The 20,535-nt window shown below is 58.3% G+C and overlaps 5 protein-coding genes across 5 annotated transcripts; 2 read left to right on the top strand and 3 right to left on the bottom strand.

Moving 5' to 3' along the window:
* Positions 1-1,290: 1,290 nt before the first annotated feature.
* Positions 1,291-4,385, bottom strand: BESB_029210 (kinase, pfkB family protein; the record flags this gene model as incomplete). The annotated part of the gene is made up of 5 exons (XM_029361595.1): positions 1,291-1,516; positions 1,874-2,214; positions 2,657-2,853; positions 3,367-3,445; positions 4,161-4,385. 5 exons carry the CDS (start codon positions 4,383-4,385, stop codon positions 1,291-1,293), a joined length of 1,068 nt encoding a protein of 355 aa, XP_029215495.1.
* A 1,882-nt stretch (positions 4,386-6,267) lies between these two features.
* On the bottom strand, positions 6,268-8,196 carry BESB_029200 (uncharacterized protein; the record flags this gene model as incomplete). Its single annotated transcript, XM_029361594.1, has 1 exon — positions 6,268-8,196. The coding sequence occupies one exon, from the start codon at positions 8,194-8,196 to the stop codon at positions 6,268-6,270; it is 1,929 nt and encodes a 642-aa protein (XP_029215494.1).
* Positions 8,197-9,554: 1,358 nt separating this feature from the next.
* On the top strand, positions 9,555-12,249 carry BESB_029190 (uncharacterized protein; the record flags this gene model as incomplete). Its single annotated transcript, XM_029361593.1, has 5 exons — positions 9,555-10,070; positions 10,401-10,595; positions 11,208-11,321; positions 11,678-11,738; positions 12,107-12,249. The coding sequence occupies 5 exons, from the start codon at positions 9,555-9,557 to the stop codon at positions 12,247-12,249; spliced, it is 1,029 nt and encodes a 342-aa protein (XP_029215493.1).
* Positions 12,250-14,228: 1,979 nt separating this feature from the next.
* On the top strand, positions 14,229-15,119 carry BESB_029180 (zinc finger, C3HC4 type (RING finger) domain-containing protein; the record flags this gene model as incomplete). Its single annotated transcript, XM_029361592.1, has 1 exon — positions 14,229-15,119. One exon carries the CDS (start codon positions 14,229-14,231, stop codon positions 15,117-15,119), a length of 891 nt encoding a protein of 296 aa, XP_029215492.1.
* Positions 15,120-16,567: 1,448 nt separating this feature from the next.
* On the bottom strand, positions 16,568-19,618 carry BESB_029170 (uncharacterized protein; the record flags this gene model as incomplete). Its single annotated transcript, XM_029361591.1, has 4 exons — positions 16,568-16,823; positions 17,317-17,410; positions 17,872-18,855; positions 19,459-19,618. The coding sequence occupies 4 exons, from the start codon at positions 19,616-19,618 to the stop codon at positions 16,568-16,570; spliced, it is 1,494 nt and encodes a 497-aa protein (XP_029215491.1).
* Between the last annotated feature and the right edge of the window lie 917 nt (positions 19,619-20,535).

Below are 20,535 nucleotides of genomic sequence, written 5' to 3'. Positions count from 1 at the left end.
GATTCCGCGATTCCGGGTATCGATATATGCGAGAAAAAGATATACATGCATATATGATGCGGGATGTAGAGGTACATACAGAAGTCTAGCTCTCCCAAGGGTGGCCCAAAGCCAGTTAGTTGCCTCTGTACGCACAGCCGCTTCAGATAAATAGGTTGGCTGTTACTCTGAGAGTCCGCATCCGCCTTCCTAAGCCACACGGCGTGAACAGTACCGGCCGCTCAATAGGATTATCCAGAGGCATACGTGACCCAACCAGCTGCGGAGCTTCATGGTTTCGCATGCCGGCGAGCAAAGCACGACGACCGGTCCTAGCAAGACACAGTGCGGCCAATGCGTTTCGCGGCAAAAGCGTAACGGGCAGCTGAGCGCACCAATCTCATGGCATTGCCGACTGCAGCTCTTCAACGGTTCGTAGGAACCGCGCGCAAGATCGGCGCCTGCGGATTCGCCAGCAAGGTTTGCCGAAACCAGGATACAGGCTGCTGCCTGAGAAATCTGTACAGGCCACAGGGGGGTGGCTCTGCTCCCTTTGCCTCCAGTAGCTGGCTGTGTCTTTCTAAGGAGCCAGGGATCCAACTGAACGCGCCGCGTGCGCACTCGCGTCTTTCGTGCTACAGGCACTTTATTCGATGAGACTAGTGTCTGGCAGGTGGCTCACGCGTACTTTCACAGTTGTATGCGTCAAAAACCGTACCGACACCGCCGGTTCTGCCGGTCGACGGTTCCCCGTTCACCCGTCTAATGCTGCGTAGGGCGCGCCCGCCGTAACAAAAAGTGCGAATGTGACGCATCAAATATCCACGGATGCCACAGCTACAGGTCACTCCTGATGCATGCTCTTCATCCACTGGGTAGACATCAAGCCATCATGTTGTCCTCGCGAGAGCCGTGCTGAGGTACGGCGGGTGGCGGGTGCAGCCTGCGTGTACATCTAAGAGTACATTTTCATCGCTACGATTCCTCCGTTTACACATCACCCTAGCGGAGGAAACTGCGTCGTTAAACGGAATTTTGTCTGTCAGGCCCCTCATCGGCCCCCACTTTCCTCCTCGTCTGAGGTTCGTAACGCCCGCGTCTCAGCAGGCACCCAGGGGAACGGATGAGTTCTCAAGCCGCGTCCAGTGCCACAGAGGTTTTCCGCTACCGCCTGCAATACGGCCACATGACACTCTACAAAGTTCGCCAGGACGGCGGAAGACAAAGTCCACAACTACAGCCCGCACATCAGTGCGCCTACGGATCCTCCAGTGCGCACCCCTCTCCCCCTCCCCCCCCCAGTCGAGCGTCTCACCGGAATGGGCACGAGGAGAAGTCGAAGGCAAAGCCCTCATGCATGATCACGTTTCCTGCACAGAAGTCGCCGCAAGCAATGCTCTCGCGCACTGATCGGCCCCGCAAGAAGCCGTACAAGAATCCGCCGGCGAAGGCGTCGCCTGCTCCGTTGGTGTCAACCAACTTGTCGTCTGGGACTGCGGGAGTCTCCTCCTCGTAGACGACGACAGTCCCGTCCGCGCTGCACACGCACACACAGAGCCACGCGCTAGACGCGAAGCAGGTGACTCCAACATTTTCACCTACGCCCGTTATGTACACAGAGCTGCGTCTTGCGACACCCCTGCCCGCCAAACAACCTCTCTCCTACCACATGCCTGCTCACTGCTCAACAGGCTCCGCGCGGTCGCCTGGACTCCTCTCCATACTTCGTCGCTCTGCCTAGACTCTCACACCCCTGTCTGCGATGCGTCCAACGGCCTATATCTTGTAGCTCCCTTCCCCTGGCGTCTCCGCCCGGCGCATCCCACCCCTCTTCGGAACTGGCAAAGACAATCGGGAGCGGGCCTGTGGGATGGCCGGCGCAGGCTCGACGTACAGTTTTTCTGCAGCAATGACAGATTTCTTGCCCCGCGTCATCACCGCTAGTTTGCGCGCGCCTGCCTGCGCTCCACTGGTGAGGAGGCCGAGGGCGCCTTTGCAGATCTCCACGGCCTGAGTGTCGTTCAGGGCGGACACCTCCTTCGCGTCGTCAGGCACCAAGCCGTGGACGCGCGCAAACAGCTCGTACTCCTCGTTGTTGCCGATAAGAATATTCGTCAGAGGAAAGAGCGCAGTCATCGCGTCCTTGTACAGCTCGATGCAAAAACCCGCAGACAAGTTGAAGGCAAACACGGCGTCAGGCCGGCGTGCACAGTGGCGCGCCAGCCCCAGGACGTTCTGTAGAAAAACCAGACAAATGCATCCAGGCGTAAGAAGAGCGTAGGCGTCGAGTCAGATTCCACGCGATGTGGACGAGGCGGAGCCCAGTTGGGCTCGTTAACAGTCACCCACACATACGCGCGAGTGCGGCTCGTGAAAGATCACTACACGCATCGATGCATCTCCTCGTTCCCACACATCTCTCATTCCTGCCTCTCGGCATCTATCCACCTATATATATATATATATATATATATATATATGTTTAGGGTGTGCACGTTGCGGCGCCCGCGACGGGTCCTGCAGTGTCTTCTGTCGGCGCCGAAGATAACCTCAACGGTGGGACGCGCCACCCGGGCCTTCGGTGTGCGCGGTCGCCACCCGATTCTCCGTTTGCGTCCTCTGCCACCTACGCGCCGGCGTGTCGCTCCGCGGCTGCGCGAGCGAGCCAGTGGCTTACGTCCGGCGACGCCGAAAGAGCGTAGGCTGCCGCGTAGAAGACGCGGGCGTTGGGCGCGAGGGCTAGCCAGTCCTCAGGGAGGCGAAAGGAGAGGCAGGCGCCGAGCTCCGTGCACAAGCTGCGCTCTTTTTCGTTCACCAACACTGCGCAGACGCCCGTTTCTTGCTCAGGGATAACCGAGAAGCGGACAGCCACGCCTGCAGCAGACGCGAGAGGCACAAGACGCCCACGCACACGTTCCAGTCAGAGTGGTATGTGAAGGGGCATCCCAGTCAAACGCAGAGAAGGTGGAGGGGCGCCACCAGAGGTCCAGCGTGACAGTCGCCGCCCCTCGTGCTGAAAGACGAAAATCACTTGACCATGACCTCGTCGGGCAAGCAAAGACCGCTCTCTCGGGGAGTCCTCCGGACCGACCTGACACTCCGACGCATATCAGATAAAACAGTTTCGCATCCACGCGCGCACAGACCGCGGGAAGGGGCGACGTTTCCGCGTGGACGCAGGAGAGCCTTTCAAGTGTCTGCACCCTCCATCGCCCCAGGCAAAATGGCAGGAGAAATGTTTGTCATCGGGAATCCCGGGTCGCGCACCTGAACCTCCCCCCCCCCCCCCCTTCCAGGCGCGCTGGACCGCTTCGCGTTTTCGATTGAGTCGATTGAGTGCCTCCGTGGGCGACACGCTGCTCGGTCTCTCAGCCTCTCTGCGCTCACCTTCTTTCTCGCAGAGCTCCGTCAGCTGCTGACCGTGCTTGTCGTTCCCAACGGCTCCTCTGTACGCGACCGCCCCGCGCTGAACACAGAGAGGAGAGAGAAGCCAGGCGTTAACGTGCGGCTCGATCGACAGTAGACCGCTGAAAGGAGCCACGAAAGGCAAACGAACAGGACCGAGTGCCACTCGCAGACAGCGCTTGCAATCGACACCGAACTGGAAATGACACGCACCGTCTCCCAACTCCGCTGTGTGAACGACGCTGAAGCCCCGGAAGCCGACACGGCCCTTTGACAGTTCTTATGTTTCTCCTGTCCCCTTCCAAATTAAGAGACACCCTGAGGCAGCAGAGGCCCCGAACCACCCTCGGGAGAGTCCGAGCGGCCCGCGGCCTGCAAACAGAGTGAGGTGATTCAGGCGACAGCGGAGGTATACAGATGGACACTTGCACATGCGCGTGTCTTGTGCGCATGCTGCAGCGCGATGCATCTCGTTTCTCAACGAAGAAGGGGACGTCACCTGCATGTCCCAGCTAGATCACTCAGCAACGCCGTCCATAAGCCAGTAATCCCTTTTGATGCGAACGTAGCTCGGTGCGGCGGCACAAAGTAAATGCAGATCGTTACACAGCCTGAAGGACACGCGCTCGAATAGATCCCTCTCAAGCTCTGTGTGTAAGTGCATATACAAAAGGTGTAGATTAACGAAGAGAAAGCGGGAAGTCGCCGCTATCCCTAACGAAAGAAGATACACACACGGCTGTTTATCACCCAGTTTCTGGATGTGCCGCGCGTACCGTCTGAAAGAGGGCTTGAGTCACGCGGGCCGTGTTCAGGCCGCTTCCTCCAGGCAAGAAAGTCACTTCAAAATTTTGCTCTAGTTCACCGTAGAGCGGTTTCTGCGTCGACTCAGCGAGAGTCGCCTCGCCGCGCTTCAGGGAGAATTTCTCGAGGAAGGAGAGCGGAACCTCGGCGACCATGTCCAGCAGGGGATTCCCGATGACAAACATTTCTCCCGCCATTTTGCCTGCGGTGGTGGAGCCGGTGGTGGAGCGTACAGACACTTGGAAGCAAGTCAAATCGAAGAAAAATGAGACAAAGAGAGGGGAAGAGAGAGGCCGGGGAGCGATGCCCTGGCAAACCACAGAGCAGTCGACGCAAACACCGGCCGTTTTGGGGTCTGAGATAGGCGGACACACGACAAAGAGGAGAAATCGCGAGAGGGCAGCGACACGCACCGATACACAGTACCGAAGAGCCGCCCGAATACACCTCAATTGGGATACGGGCGTGGACACCTGGAAGGCGGCGACAACAGACGTGCGGACTCTAATAAACAACACCTGACTGAGCTGACAGTAGAACGAGGAAAAATCGCCCTGGCGCCGGCTGCGAACTCGTGAACCTCCTCGCCGATAGCGTTGCAGCCCCGGTGCCGAACGCCAGGGGAGCGAGCCGCTCAAACGAGCATTCTGCGTAAAGTTGAGGAACTCGAAGCTCGCAGAGACCCGTTTAAAGTGTCTTGGGTGCGTCCGCAGGCGGCATGCACACGCTGCATGCATGCAGAGCGCCGTCGTCGGGCACACATGCGTGAGTCTTGGAGATTTATACCAGAAAAACTGTCACCTCCTAGCTTTGTTCGGGGTCACTCGTTTCGCCGTTAGCCTGCTCACACTTCTTTGAATCACCAGTAGTCATTGTCAGCCATATCTCAACTCCCACACTCCGTTTGCCTTCCGAGAGTAGCTTTGCTGGTCGTACGTATCAGCGCACACGGCGTGAGAAACGTGTGTGCGACGGTCGCCAAAGACTGCCGCGGCGTCTCTCGCGCTTCGCAAAACGAATAGACACCCAGTATCTCTATACTCCTATACCACTTGCATACTAAACAAACTATTATACGGCCTAGAGACTGTGCGGCGCCATCTACCAGATACAGCGCCACACGAGTCCAGATATATGCCTGCGCGAGGAGCGACCAAAACGCAAGGCGGCTGCGAATTTGATGGAGCGTAAGTCATCACCAATACCTTGATTAGGCCGTATGAATATCACGGGAACGGCTGCTGTAGAAGAATGGCTTATTTCCGTAGCAGGACACCTCAGACTGCTGGAGCGCACACGCGGAGTCAGCGGCGCCTTACAACAATTTGCTGCGAGTTTTTACCGCGCACAGTCCGACTCGATGTACCACAGTAAGCGGTCAATCACCTTTGGCTCATGCCAAAATACGTCAGCTTATGTGTCGATTGAAGTCACAGTCGCCCGTTCCCGTCTGCAAACGGCGTTTTCCGCGTCCTCCCCGTCTGCATGGAGAGGCGACCAGACACAGAGCTAGGGTGTTTTCCCTATACTGTTCATCCGTACCTCGGATCTGCACTAAGTTGACTAAGTGGTAGAGCGGTGGTCGTCGAACAACGCCGACCAGTGTAGCCCTCACATGACCCTTTACCCTCTACCAGGCTTCAAAGAGAAAAGTGAAGCACCCGTGTGATCTTTTACCATCAAGCAGAGAATCTGTCTCAATCCGCTCTACACTTACGGCATTCAAGCGAGTGGATGATGTGTGTGACTCCGCGGAGCATCGGCACGCTGAGCGGTATTCATTTACGGTGTACGCAATACTTCGTACAGGAACGCCGACGGCTAGAACAAGGCTCCTCAAAAGGCAGTGTGTCGTCTCTCGATTCCGAGGCCTCTACTGCACTCCTTGAAATGGGCGTCAAACGCGGAACAGAGGCTCTCGTGGCTGCATTTAGATGGGCGTCTCCTGGATACCTGTATCAACGAAACCGGGAGCACAGACGCTCTGGCAGTCGTAGCCATGCGCGTTTGCGCAGCGCTGAGGAGTTGAAAGTAGGATTCGAGGTTGTTCACGCACCGAGAAACAAAGAGCAGATACGCCTAGAGTAAACTGGGTTTTTTGCACAGAGGCGCAAGGAGAGAGAGCATCTGTGTCGCGGCGTCGTTCTGCGCATCTCGCAGATTCGCGTGCCCCTCGAGGCTTTTCGCGCTATATACACCGTCAAGGCTGCAGTTGACAGAAAACACGCTTTTGAAGCCTTTTCGGCAACTCTCGAGCCGCTCACACTCCAGCCGCCAGCCGCGCTCCATGCAGAGGTCCTTCAGCTCCCTCCACGCCTGCCTCCGAACCTCTGTGGCTATCCACGCCCCCGCCGCTGGCCTGCCGCCTTCTACGGCTGCATCGCCTTTTGCGCTGCTTGCATCGGCGTCGGCGGGGGCTGAGGCATCCGTCGCGCGATGGGCGGACGCGCGTCGCGCCGCTGGGCTCGCTTTGGACTCTTGTCGAGACACCGTCGCAATGAACACATCTTCGTTTTCTGCGTGTCTAAAACCTCGTAAATGACTCGGCGTGAGCGCTGCGTCCCCGGGTGCCTCCTCCGCCTCGCGTGCGCGCTCCGCGCTCGCCTCCGCTTTAGCGCTGGAGGATCGCCTGTTCCCGGCTTCCACCGCCTGCGCAGTCGCCTGCGAGACAGAGCTCATCCCCCCACTGTCGTGCTGCATGCCTCGCGCATCCGCGCTAGCTGCCGCGCTGTGATGAAGGTCGCCGTCCAGCCCCGCGTCCGAATTTTGGGAGGCGGGTTCCGGTCGGCTTGGCGGCTTCGGCTCCGCTCTGGCCTGCACCGTCGCCTGCGCCTCGACGAGATTCATCACGTCCCTCTGCGTGACTCTCTCGCGCATCGCGAAGAGAATCTGCCGCGACACATAGGCGTCTGTGGCGGCGTATGCACACTGCTCGGGGGTGAGCGTGTCTTGGCTCCAGGTGCTCAGTTGATGCGTTTTATCGAGGAATTTCCGCAGAAAGACGCCCGTGAGCGCCTGGAGAGAGCGGCTGTTGGTCGCGCAGCCGAGCGCAACGGCCGCGGCGTGCAGACAGAGGAAGTTCTTCGGGGCGAGCCCGAACTCGCGCTGCAGAGCTTCCACTTCACCGACCGCGCCCTGGGTGACTTTGCGGACGTCGCTGCGAAGCAGCAGCGACCGCAGCCCGCGCGGCAAGCCCCCCAGCGCGCCGAGCTGCCAGATGCAAGCCACTGACGGGCTCGCGAGCTGAATTAGAGCCAGCGGCGGACGCGGCGCCAGCGAGGCGAACAGAGACAGCCCTGGCGGAAGACCGCCTCTCGCCGCCAGAGTTAGGGGGTCGTGCTCCGAGTCATAGCCCAAGACGATTTCTGAAGAGGAACGACCAGGAGGCGGCGAAGATGACGCCGGAGAGGAAGACCGAGGCAGGCGAGCCGAGACGGAGGGGCTCGCCGACGAACGGGGAGACACCGCCGTGCTTAGAAGCGCCTTGCAGGCAAGAGCGTCTTCGGCGAGAGTGCGCACAAGGACGACTCGTCCGGAAAAGTGCGCTTTCTGAAGGTTTTTCAACTCCAGCGGACAAATGGAGAATCCGCTCTGCACGCCGCCACCCACGTACCACCGCCCGCGCCCGCTCTCTCGCAGGAGCTCTCTCTGCTTCCCTGCAGAGCCTGCGGAGACGCTGGTGAAGGTGCGCGGAAAGAAAGTGCGCGAGCAGAAGGACAGAGAGGGGGAGACCGGACGCAGACGCGACTGGGATGCGGCAGGAAACGAAGCGCGCAACGCGCTGGAAGGAAGGGCAGGAGGTAAAAGCTGCAGAGATCCTCCAGAGAGACTGTGCAGCGGTACCAGCTCGCGCGACGCCGGCTGGCGGAGAACGGAACGTAAGTTAGAGAGGTGCTCGGCGGCGTCTGTTCCCACGTGTGTGCCGGTGACTGCCCTATGAGAGGCAGAAGAATCAAGCCTGCAGCGAAGACACACCGTGCTATCAAGTTGCCGCGGAACGAGACGCATTGGCCGTGTGAGTGTCTCAGTGGTGCGCAGAAACGGACGCCGCCCCTCAGAGATCAAAGAGCCCGTCGGTGAGGGCATCTTCGGCCTTTCCTCGAGAAGCACTGAAACGAAAAACGTTCGAGACACGCTCCGCAGGGCGGAGTCTGCAGGAAGAACGCCGACCAGCGCCTGCAGAAGACGAACAGCTCTTGCATACACTGGAAATGCAGACGGCCGCGACCAATTCAGGCGCCGTAGAATGCCTCGTCGCGTCTAGGGGGGTTGTCCAAGCTGTACACACGATTCGTGCATCACCAGAACTCTCCGCCGTCGCGCCGCCTCCATTCAGTCTTCTCAGCAGTGAGCATAGGCAGTAGCTTTCTCTGCGCGTGAACGTGTGTGCGGACGAGTGGGCGTGTGCAGACGTTCCGTTCGGGCGTTTAGCGCTCGACAGCGCGCGGCGTTTCGCGAGATATTGACAACGACATAGACTGAGATGCACGCATTCCGTGTATGCGTGGGAACCGGTGCTGGGATAGCCTCTGCGAGGAGATCCTTCACAGCTGCCACGAATCCTGCCCACCACACGTAGGAAATTGCTTATGTGCGATGAGCTCCAGTCATTTGCGATCCACTTCTAACGCATATACGCCGCAGGGGCCGCCGCATGGCGTTGAGCGACCAGATCCAACCACGCGGAAAACGCAGTAGTTGATCGAAGCCGAGAGGAAATGCAGCGCAGTGACGAAAGTCCACTTATAACAGGTGAGATATAGGGTCAACTGCAGAACTGAGACGGAACGCAGCGCTGAGCAACCGCGTACATGCAGATCGATGTGCGTTTAGAGGCGTTTTGTCTCTCGGCGGTCGAAAAAGTAGAGAACGTATCCTGGCAGAGGCGATGTACGGATGAACGAACAGTTGTCAGACTGTCTCTCTAGTCTCGCGAAGCGGTGAAACGACTATGCAAGACGAAAAGAAGCTTCTTGAAGGAGGGAAATCGAGAGACGAAGGTGTTTGACCGAGATGCGTCCGTCGTATACGAGGCTTCTGCAAGCGCCCCGCATGCACGACTACCACAGAGCACGAGGCATGAGACGCGAGTACACAACGTTCACGAGAAACGAGAGAGAACCACCAGGGTCCCGGGTCTCTTCTGGTTGCTAGCATTGCTGCTTTGCAGGCGCCGTCAACTTCTTCTTCGTGCTTCTGTCGCGCCTGGCTCTCGCTCTCGGATTGGGAGTCTTCTGCGTGTCGCCTGGCGCCAGAAGGCCACCAGACGAGGTTTGGGCCTTCCAGATAGTTTCTCCTCTTCCCTTTCTCGTCATTAGTCTGCTTCCGCTCCTCCTCTCCCACCCTTCTGCCTTCTGCAAAGAGGGATGGCGCTGCTCCCTGCGGCATTTGCGCGCCTCAGGCAGGCCAGGCGTTCCTGCCGCTCGCTCGCTCCCTCGTCTGTCCTGGCTCACCCTCGTTTTCCTCCCGTGTCGCCAGCTGTGCGCGCAGTAGAGGACACTGCGTCGTTCCATGCTGTCGACAGGCACCGCTCACTCCTCCGCCAAGCTGCGTCTGCGCCTTCGGCGGCGGCCCATTCTTCGCTCTCGACCTCCCTCGCCGATGCCGGCTCAGTGTCTTCCGCCTTGTTTGTCTCCTCGCGTGCTCGCCGCTATTCTGCCGCGCCCTCTGCACTCTTCTCTCCCTGCCGATCCTCCTCGTCCTCTGCAGCGCCGCCTCAACCGGGCGCGCCACCCCCCTCCGCCAAAAGAGACTTCGGCACGCCGGAGCCCAAACCGCAGGAGCCTCCTGCGGAGACGAGCGACCGCGAGGCGAAGCTGACCTTCTGGATCGAGCGCCTCCGCGAAGACCGAGACAAGGGAGCAGTCTACATGCTAAAGGATGTGAGTTCTTCAAGAAAACGACTAGCATAGACCCAGTTCTGCGAATACGGATTGCCGTCTCGTCTTGGCGTGCCCTCGCCCCCCTGCTCCTTGACGCCGGCAGATTGCTGCGCGTGTACATCGGCAAGATGCAGGCGATACTAATATATTTATAGTGTATACTTACGCGTCGCTGAAGCAAAGCATGCGTGCGCCGTTCCCATGCGATGCGTGCTCGCGGGTGCGCGTGTTTACTCCGCAGTCGCTCACATATGCCTGCCATAATGTATATGTCGCACGGCGTGTATTTTTGTGCCGTCTCGCGACGTGACGTGTATGGGATGTGCTCAGATCCTGGAGAGGCCCGAGCCCGCGAGGGGCGCGGCGGTCGCGGCGTCCTCTCCACTGAAGAAGCCGCAGCCTGAGGCCGGCTCCGCCGAGGCCCCGCTGTCTTCTGAGGGGAAGCAGCGCGAGGAAAAAGAGATCCTCGCACAGCTCGAAGACCTCGTCTCTTCTCACGCCCAGATGACTGCGCAGGTTGGCGAGGTCCGTCGAAACGGGTATAAGAGGACAGGCTTTATTAACTGAGTCATCAGCCACTGTCTGTCTGACTCGAGAGTTGGAAAGATAGGCGCTGTTGTTTCAACAAGCGGAAGCGCCAGGCGGTCAGGAGCTGAGGAATCCAGTCTCTCTATCTGCCGCAGGTGGACAGTCGGAGAGCCCCCGCGCTTCTTGTCTGCGCTGCCGAGAGCTGACTGGCGTGTGCCCGCTTTCCGACGACACACGTCAAGCTTCTTGCCTCGTTCCTTTTGCCTGGGCATCTAGCGGAGCCTGGACGCAGTCGCGTCGTTGAAGAGCGTCTGCGTCGTGTGTCGGAGTGTGCGACGATGAAGGACGTGTGCGCGAGAGCTTGAGACGGGCGCGTGGCGTGCGCAGTCTTTCGCGCCTCAACGCCGAATCTTGCGCTACAGACCCACCCCCTGTCGAGATGACGTGAGACAGGCTGCTTTTTTATCCGCGAGGCGGGGTCTACGTGCATGCGCACTGTGGAGATTGTTTGCGAATATTTTCCTGCGTGAAAGCACGTGTGCAGGCGCGAGGCGGACGGCGCTGTCTGTCGCACTGCGGCTGCGTTTTGCGTGACTTCTGTTTCTTCAGCTCGTGAGCTACCGCCATCAGACGCGGCGAGAAGGGCGGAAGGAGCTGATGGCGCTGGGGTTCACGGGGTTCGCGACGGCCTTCGCCGCAGCCATCCACCCCTTCTTCTTCATTGTGAGTGTTCCGTCCGCCGTTGGGTGCTTTCGGGGATGTAGCAACTATCGAGAAAGCTGATGCTAAGGGCCTGCAGACGGCCTGAGAACTACCGCGGACTCTACCGAGACGGCGCTTGCGCGCGCGGTATATCCCTTCGTGTGCGTGGAGTTGACGCAGGCGTATTAAACAACTAGGCGTGCGAACAATCATGCGCCTAGACATTTGTGTGCAGGAATAGAATGCGTAGAGAGCATTTCTCTCGCTGAGTGCCCGAAGCAACGATGCATTTTCTCCTTCCAGGCGTGCGACACCAACGGAGTGCTGTAGTCACAGACTCTGCGTTTTTTACTCTCGGTTGTATCTGCCGTTCACAGGGGACGCTCATCGGCATGAGGTCTCTTCTGAAAGCGAGGGCGCCGGAGCGCGACCGTGAAGGTGCGTCTTGTGGGCAGCGAACGCATGTGATCAGAAGCTGTCGCCGTCTGCGGGCACGCGGGTGGTGTCGCTTTGTTTCTACAAGGACAGTTTCTGCGACGGCGTCATCTTCAGTATTCTACGATCTCTACTGTCTCTCTTTCTTCGATCTGAGTGAATCGTGGCTCCTGCTCAGTACAAGGGGAATCACCACCAACACGAAGGTGCCGTTCCCAGGAGCTACCGTTAACCTGGATGCTTTGTATGTTAAGGGTGGCGAGGCTGCAATCTGTCAGTCGTCCCACGCGCATGGGCGCGCTGCCTTGCGACTGCATGGCCATCTGAAATAAGCTGGTGCCGGTTCACTTCCCTGTGTGTTTGTTTTTCAGCTGGCGCCCGCCGCCTGCAGGAGATCCAAGACTCCATGCGGACGCAAGAGAGACAGATTTTTGCGTTGTCTGAGCGGCTGTTGGAGCTCGAGGGCATCGACGTGCGAGCCAACAGAGACGCGACGCCGCAGAACCCGCAGTGATGCCGCAGAACGCGCAGTGATGCCGCAGAACGCGCAGTGTGAGGCTGTCTCGGCTCTTTTTCCGTTTGAGCTGCCACAGGCGTCCTCGGCGAAGAGCCAAACGACTGATACCCTCGCCAGCTCGCGCCGCAACTCTGTCGACTTCACATGATCTGGTTGGGTGGGGATGTTGTTCGCGGGCCGTGCTACGCCGTGCACCATGCAGCGTTACTGTCACATTATAAGTAGCGATCGTCGCTGCGCAAGTCATCTCTGATCCATAGATGCACAGGTGTAGCTTTCCTTGAGGAGCTCCTGCCAACGAAACGGAGGTACTCGAAACGAATCTCGGGTTCGGGCGCTTCGGTATTCATGCACCCGATGAAGCGCACGCCTGCATCTTCCTTGCAGATTTTAGTGGAGGCTGAGAAGCCTGCAAGTGATTGAGAACAACAGTGGCTTAGCTCTCTGGCTGCTTACTATCAACAGGGCGTTGAATGGGCGTCGCGATGCTGTGGATGCAAGCAGCATCTCTGTACGCAGAACAGAAACCTGCTGCAGAAGTGTTGGCTGATTTGAGCTTTTTGCGCACTGCCTACTAGCCTTCAGTACCTCAGTAGACAGGCAGCAGCAGGATTAGCATTAGGATGGCGCATGCAGCATCCGCTTCTTTTGTCACTGGCGCTGCCAGAGAGTCTGCGTGAGCCGTATTACGTCCCTTCGTCGACGGCGGCTATATGCGGATGCGCGGAGGTCTCCAACGCAAGGGAGGCACGATTTCTCGAGGATCCCATGAAAAACACAGCAACAATCGCCAGTAATCGGCGTGCCATTAGAACACGAAGCATGCTGAACTTTCTCTTGGCGTGCACCAGTCGCGGGCCGCAATCAGTCACTTGCATTTGCTTTCCCTACTACCTCGGCTCTTCGTTAGCACTTGCATTAGGAGGTTTAAGCCACAGATAATACGTACACACGTAAAAGCGTATATGGCATATACCTCCGAATGTATATATCTATATATACCGAATATATATATATATACTTATAGATACGGATACATATATGTATGTATATGTATATCTATATATACCTAGAGATGTGGATATAAATTTGCCGACCGGCTTTTACCCGTCTGAGGCCACCCGTGCGTGCGGCGGTAGAAGCCCGGTCTGCTTAAAATCTTAGGCTTCTGTATGCGTGATCTTACGAAAACAATGCACCAGAGCGGAGGATATGCGGCAGCGCGAACCTCGTCTCAGTCACATGCAGGGCAGCGCGGTGTCAACGGAAGAAGGCGCGGCGCCTGCGGCGCTGTCTGCATGCGCAACGGGATGCCGGAAAATGGTTTGCCTCACCGTTTCGAACTCCTTGAAACTAGTCGCACTTACTTTGCTTCCTCGTTCCTCTTTAGTTTCCGCGGTTTTCTGGCACCAGCGACTCCCTTCATAGGCGTGGAAAAGGAGATCGTGGCCTGGGCAAACCGTCATATCTGTTTCTATCGCTGTCCGCCGCCGCGCAGTCTCTCAAAATTCTCTCCTGGCGGTGCTCTGTCGTCTGCGTGAATGATAGTTTTTTTGGATCTGCGTGAGTCGTTTCTTTTGCTTCTGTTCACGTGGGAGGTTCTGCGTCAGCACATGCTTCCCTCATCTCCGCGCCATTGCCTCTTTGTCCGGAACGGCTGCGCAGAGCCGCATGCGGCAACACGCCAAGTTCATCGCCACCGGCTAACAGCATTTAAAGAGGACATCCTGCACGTTGTCTGCCGTTTCGTTTCCTCTTTCAGTTTTTCATGATACACGCGGACACGAATTGACGTGGGCGGGGGCTTCCCGGGTTTCAGCCGCGGTATTTTGCAGGGACATTCCCCTCTGGTATACACTGTACGCGTCTTGCCCAATGATGCAGTAACCCTCGCATTTTTTCTCTTTTTTCGTGTCCTGTCATCTACCGGCTTTTGAAGTGTGACCGCTGCGCGAAAGGAGCTGGTCTGACACGATATGGCGGCTGCTTCGTGTCTCTCCTCGTTCGCCTCTGTCTCTCCTGTTCTCTCGCGTGCGTCTCCGCAGCGGCTGAACCAGGCTCAGCGGCAGATGTCCACTCGCGCAGGTTTCTCCGCCCTTCGGGGCCTGTCGCAGCGTCCAATCGAGCTCTGCTCACCGCCTTCCTCTTCCGCGCTCTCGTTCTATTCCTCTTCTTCCTCCTCTTCTTCCTCCTCTTCTTCCGCGTCGTCGTTTGTGTCGTCGTCGCCGTCGTCTGCCTTGGCTTCTCTTTTCCGCAGCTTCCGGCGTGTCTCGCTGCAGACTCTAGCCGACCCGCCATCGCCTCCTCCGAGCTCGCCTCCCTCCTGCGCGTCGCCTTCCGCGTCCCTGGCGTCGCCCCTGCGGCCTGCGGGCGTCGGCGGGGGGTCGCCGCCCCGCGCCCTCTGCGCGCCGCCGGCGCTCCCCTCGCCGGCGTTTGGGCCGCCTGCGGGGCTTTCGCTGCGCTTCTACCGGCACTGGTCGCGGCATCGCGCGTTCGAGAAGCTCCGCCGCTTGCCCAACAAGGCGCTGCGCCGCGGGGCGTGCGCAGGCTCTCTCTTCACGCCGGCGACGCCGAGCCTCGGCGACGCGCCTTCTGTGCACGGGGACTTCTGCGTCGTTCCGCGCGCAGACGGTGGCTTCCAGCTGGTGCCGCCCTACCCGCCGCGGATCAATAAGACAATCGAGCCCTATCCGCCGTCGGCTGGGAACTACTACGAGCTGAACCGGCGCTACACACTCCAGTGGAAAAACGTCGAGTACCAGTACGTGCCCAAAATGATGCCCAGGCCCTGGGGACGCGGGGGGCCCTGGGGCGGAGACCTCGTTCGCGTCTTCCACCGACGAGGCGGCAAGAAGCGAAAGCACTGAGCCTGTGGACGTGGAGATGTGTGCCGGAACTCGGTGCGTGCATGTGCGAACGTGCGGGAAGCTTTCACGGGGGAAAGAGATCGGCGGGAACACGCCGCTCTCTGGCGGCCTCCCAGGACTCCCGACGGCCGAGGCTCCTCTCAGCAGACGAGATTTGTATGCCCTCTGGACGGACTTCGCTGCCGGGACCTCCCACGCATGCCACAGTTTCTCTACAGTGTGGCAAGCTGTTTATCTGATTCTCAGCACGCTCTAGTGTTGCCGACAAACCCTTCGCGTCTGAAGTGGCCTGGTGCGTGAATTGTTTTCCGCACGTGCGCCGCGCTTCTCAAGCTGCGGCTTCTTTTCCGTTTTAGCGTCGTCTCTGGTGCCGGATGCCTGCACGGTGCGGATCTGCGCCTCTGTGCATAGACGCAACGCAAAGCTGAAAGGATAACTCTACAACGGCTGCTCGCTGCTGAGTCTCGCAGCGGCATCGCCTGCTTTTGCAGGGCTTCAGATATTCTCCACATGTCAATCGAACAAGGCAGACGGCGCTCGCGGGCCGCTGAGACCTCAAAAGTCCAGTCGCACACGAGAGGCAAAAGCCTCGAGAGAGACTGGAAACATCGCGGCCGTAGAGGCTCCTGGCAGACAGACTTCATTTCATTGCAGGGCATCGCCACGCCAAGCGGCTCAAGATGAAGCTGCATGCGCTGCAGTAGCTGCAGGCGTACAGGAGTAGAGCTGCGTGTGCTGTCAAACCATCATCAGAACTGGCGCGCCTCCCATGCAGGGAGTGTCGCGGTGAAAACACCGTGACTCCGACTACGTCCACGCTGCGTCAAGCAACTGTATTTGGCGGTCACGCGAAACAGTAGCAAAGAGGCTGTCTTCCTGCATCTTGTGCGCGTGCTCGCAAGCGAAACCGCTGCTGTTTTTTGGTTTCTAAGGCGCCGTGAGATTCAAAGAGGCTGCGTGCCGATGAAGCCGTGATGTTAAGGAGCATAGGAGACGCTACACGCCTTAAGTGGTAATGCATTGATATAATTATCGTACAAGCACTCAGCTACTTATTGAGGGACACTCGCGAGCCCAAAACAATAACTTCGTAATCTCAATTGTTTGCGATAGAACCATAACACAGTGATCTTTACACAGTTCAACCCCCGCGAAGGGCGTGCGCGCTTGCTTCTCGCTTGCTTCTGTTTACCCGCTGCGCGCCACACAAGCGCAGACTCTCGAGCGTTCCCACTGTTCCTTCAACTTCGATAATGGTGACGGTCTTCTATGTCCAGCGACCGGTACGGAAGTTGAGATATGGCAGTCCGGCGTCGCCGGCGTCGGCGTACCGAGTGCAAAAAGGGAAGGAGAGGGTTTTCAACTCTCTAGTTGATGCACACATACATATAGATGTCTGCCCACATAGGCACTCGCATTCCCTCGCGAGGCCGGCGGTCCCTGTGCACTTAGACAACAGACTGCAGCTGCCACGAGTAGCTCAGGATATCGAAGCACGCACGGTAGAAGAAAAATACGAAGAGCGGTGAGTTCCGCTGGACTGCGAACTCGCAGAAGCGCGAGAGCTGCGCAACCCCGCGCGCTGCCTGGCTGACGAAGAACGAGAAAGACTGAGGCCTGTGCGACAGGCCGTAGAGCGGCGCGGGAAGCCGAGAGCGTGCGGGCGGCGGCCGCAGATCGAGCGTGTGCCCTGAGACCCCGTAGCTGCAAAGGACAGACATCGCGCACCGCAGAAAACCACAGTGTGTGGCCTCAGTGCGGCTGCAACTTTTTTTACAGATCTAGATCTTGCGGCTCTCAGACCTCTCACTACATATACTTGTATGCATATGTATGTAGTCATGCTGTATATGTACTAAAGGTATTGCACAAATATACGAATATATTTTTGTGAATGTGTTTATGCATACACGTATGTCTACCGACGCATCCGTGAACAAGGTCAGCCCCTCCAGTATGTCCAGAGATCGTGGAGGAAGTCATCAGTTTCTAGCCGCTCGTCTTCGGCACCGCGAGCGGCAAACGAGAGAGCTGCCGCATTCAAGCTTGTCGATCTCTCGAGCGGAAAGCGCCAGCGAGGCTTTCCAGTTCCTAAAGACGTCAGGCTACGCAGTCCCCCTGTGTGGCGTCACCAGCGCTGCGCGTTAAGCCGACAATAGATGTTTTCCCTATTTTTCTGGATTTTTTGAACGCCTACAGATAGAGAGCCGACAGCCACCAGTCCGTGACCCGCGTGAAGGCAGAGCACCCGCGCCCGCGTTCGAGGAGCCCGTACAGAGCACTTTCCAAGGCTGAAAAGACACACGACGAGGCCAAGGACGCAAAGCAGACAGCAGAGGTTCACGCTTTGCCTCCATGCGTTTTTCCTCTCTGCAACGCACGCGTGAGCCCGCTTTAGACGAACAGGGCGGTTCACGAAGCTTTCCCCCGCTCGGGCGAATCGGCAAGCGTATCGCCGCGATTCGGTCTCTGACGGCCGCGCCGTCTCCCTTCGAACGTGGAGGCCAGATGAAACACGCCGCACTATCTGGACCCCTCGGCGCCGCTGCGCCTTCTTTCCGCCCTTCCTCGCCGCCGCGGGGTTCCTCTCTGTGCGAGACCGGGACGCGCCAGCCACAGTCCAGTACGCGCGCGTGCACGGAAACACTCTACAGGCCGCGCGGTCTACGCATATAGATATATTCATGGATTTGTTTTTCGATTCCGAAGTGACCCTGGACCAGGCTTTGCACGGCTTTCTGCAGAAACGTACTGTAAAATCCCATGCAGGCGACTCCGACGCGGAGTCCGACGCGCGCCGGCAGCTTCACGCGGTGCGCGAAGAAGAGCTGAAGTCGTCGGCGCGCAAGAGATTCGCAGCCTCGGCTCGCGGGATGCGGAGTCTTTTCGAGCCTCTCAACGCCGCCACGCAGCCGCTCGCGCGGCGACGCCGAGGCCGTGGAAGCCGGTGGAGGCTGCGCGGCTGGCGTCGGGCTCGCGCGGCTGGCGCGCAGGAGGGCGAGAGGGCCTGAGCGCGCGCCCGCCTCTGGCTCTCGCCCCGAAGGCAGCAGACCCGAAAAGAAGCTCTTCTCGCGGCTCCGTAGCAGCGCATCGCGCTCCCACAACTGCGCAAGCTGACTCTGCAGCTGCTGCGCCTGATCCTGAAGCAGCGCGTGCCGCGTTGAACCCGAAGGAACTGACGGAGAGGGAGAGGACGAAGCGGACGCGCTGGAGAGCGCCGGTGAGGCCTGCAGCCGCGAGCCTGGCGACGAGCGAGAAAAGGATGAGGAAGCCGCTTGGTTGCCAGGCGCATGAGGCGACGCAGGCGAGCAAGAGGAAGGCGCAGAAGCGAAGGAGGATGCGGACCCAGAGGGCGTAGCAGCTGCAGACACTCGAGAGGAGGAAGAGACCGCAGACGAGGCATGAGCGGCGAAAGTCGCAGAAGTCGCGCACGCCTCAGCCGCTCGCCCGACGCCTCCTGGCGTTTGCACGTGGGTGTCTCCGCCCGCTGCATGCGCCGCGGACATCGCGGACATCGACTGGGCGCCGCTGTTTTCCAAAGACGAGAGAGCTCGACGGAGCCTCTGCAGCACAGAAGTGTGTTGGCGAATGAGGAGAAAGTTCTCGCGCTGCTGGCGAAGCGAACTGTGCGTCTCTGCCAGGTCACGCAGAACGCCGCGCTTTGCATTTGTCAGGAACGGCGAGTTCAACAAAAAGTCAAACGACAGGGCGCCAAAGAGAAAACCTGTGGCGAAGCCTGCAAAAGGCACACAACGAAAAACAGATCACCGCAGGAAAAGAAGCCTGAAAAGCGGACGCCCCATGCACTCGGAGGCGGAGACAGGACAGACACGAAGGGAAGCGATACACAAGAAAAAAACGCGATTTTCCTAGAAGCGGTGTCGACTGAGAACGCGGTCTGCAGCCCTCCACACACTGTAAAAAACTACACACGCAGACTGGTCGTCAACAACTAGAGTGAAAAGAAAACGATTTGACGAAACGAAGTGCACAGCATGTTAGGGGAGGCCGATAACGCATGAGAGCCTCAGAGGTAAGGGAAGAATCCATGGCAGACGGAGGAAAAACCGAGAGGAGCAAGAGTGTAGAAGAATGTGAGACGCAGGCGAAAGAGTGCAGCGACGGGAAGCGAACAAGGCAGCACCGTATGGTCATCCATCGTCATCATCGGACATCCCCTTGAAAGCTGCGAAAACGTGCGAGGAGGTAGGATGCTCTCGAAAGCAAAGCAGCGAGAGTGAATCCTTGTGCTGACGAAAAAGGAGACACCGAGAGATAGAAAGCAGAAGAGGAGAGAAGGGATGGAAGAAAGAAAGAGGAAGACGAGCAGCACGCGTACCTGCGATCGAGAACTGGACCGTGGAGAGGACTGCGTTGCTCCTTTCATCTGACCGGAAGATATTTTCGAAAGGTGGGCAATTCCGCAGCCTCGAGAAAAACCCCAAAACCCCGTTTTCGGTCTCGCCTGCCTCGCGCAGACGTCCATGATCTACCGCCATCGCGCCGCCCAGGGCCCCTTCAGCATGGCTCACTAGCGGAGAAGGGAGGGAGAGGCTCAGGAGGCGGACAGGGCAGCAGAGCCAAGAGAAACAACGCCAAAAAAGTACGCGCGTGAATCAACGAGGATCTTCAGAGGCGCGGCTTGGCGCCTGTATGCGGAAAAAAGCTATCACGGAGCCCTAAAAATGCATCCGCGCCGAGTGGGATGAAATCTGCAGCGTTTCCGGTGTACACAAAAGACCTGCGACTCACTTGGTCATCGCCGTCGCGAAGTCGAGGCACCAACGTCGCTACAAGCAACTCACGCGCCTCCAGGAAGAATTCACCACGTGAGAGATACCTTCTGCATGGGTAAGAGCGAAGGAAGAAAACCAGGCACGGAACCGGACACTATCAGGAAAAGGGAAGCATGGCAAAGAGGTGTCTTCTCTTTGTTTTCACGGAAACTCCCAAGTATATGGCAATACACTCACAGCATGCACATGCAGAACGAATCGCGGCTGAAAGTGAAGTGTGCCGCGCGTCGCTGTGCCGGAGCCCGAGACTCAGAAAACACAATATACATGCCCGAAAGAGAAAAAACATGATTTACTACTGTATAAAGCTGGATGTGCCATCCCAGGAATCGGGAGGCTACAGAGAACTTCTTCTGCAGCGGATCTCGCGCCGACTCTGGCCGCCTGGCGGGCGGATTCAGAGACACAGACAGCATCGACAAGTCACAACATCCGGTTTTTCGCGGTTCGGCCCCGGCAGTATCTTTTCCTCTTTCGGCTGTTTGCAAACAAAATTTCTGTTCGGCGATCTCCAGCGCATAGGTCTTCAGCCTATACGCATTTATATTACTCTTGTTGTATGCTAACTCGGGCAGTACCAGCTGCTAGCGAACTCAGTATCCACTCACTGTTCGCTGCAC

Source organism: Besnoitia besnoiti (genome assembly GCF_002563875.1).
Source record: "Besnoitia besnoiti strain Bb-Ger1 chromosome Unknown contig00015, whole genome shotgun sequence".
Taxonomy (NCBI): Eukaryota; Apicomplexa; class Conoidasida; order Eucoccidiorida; family Sarcocystidae; genus Besnoitia; species Besnoitia besnoiti.
Note: the sequence above shows the minus strand (reverse complement) of the source record. Positions and strands in the feature narration are given on the sequence as shown.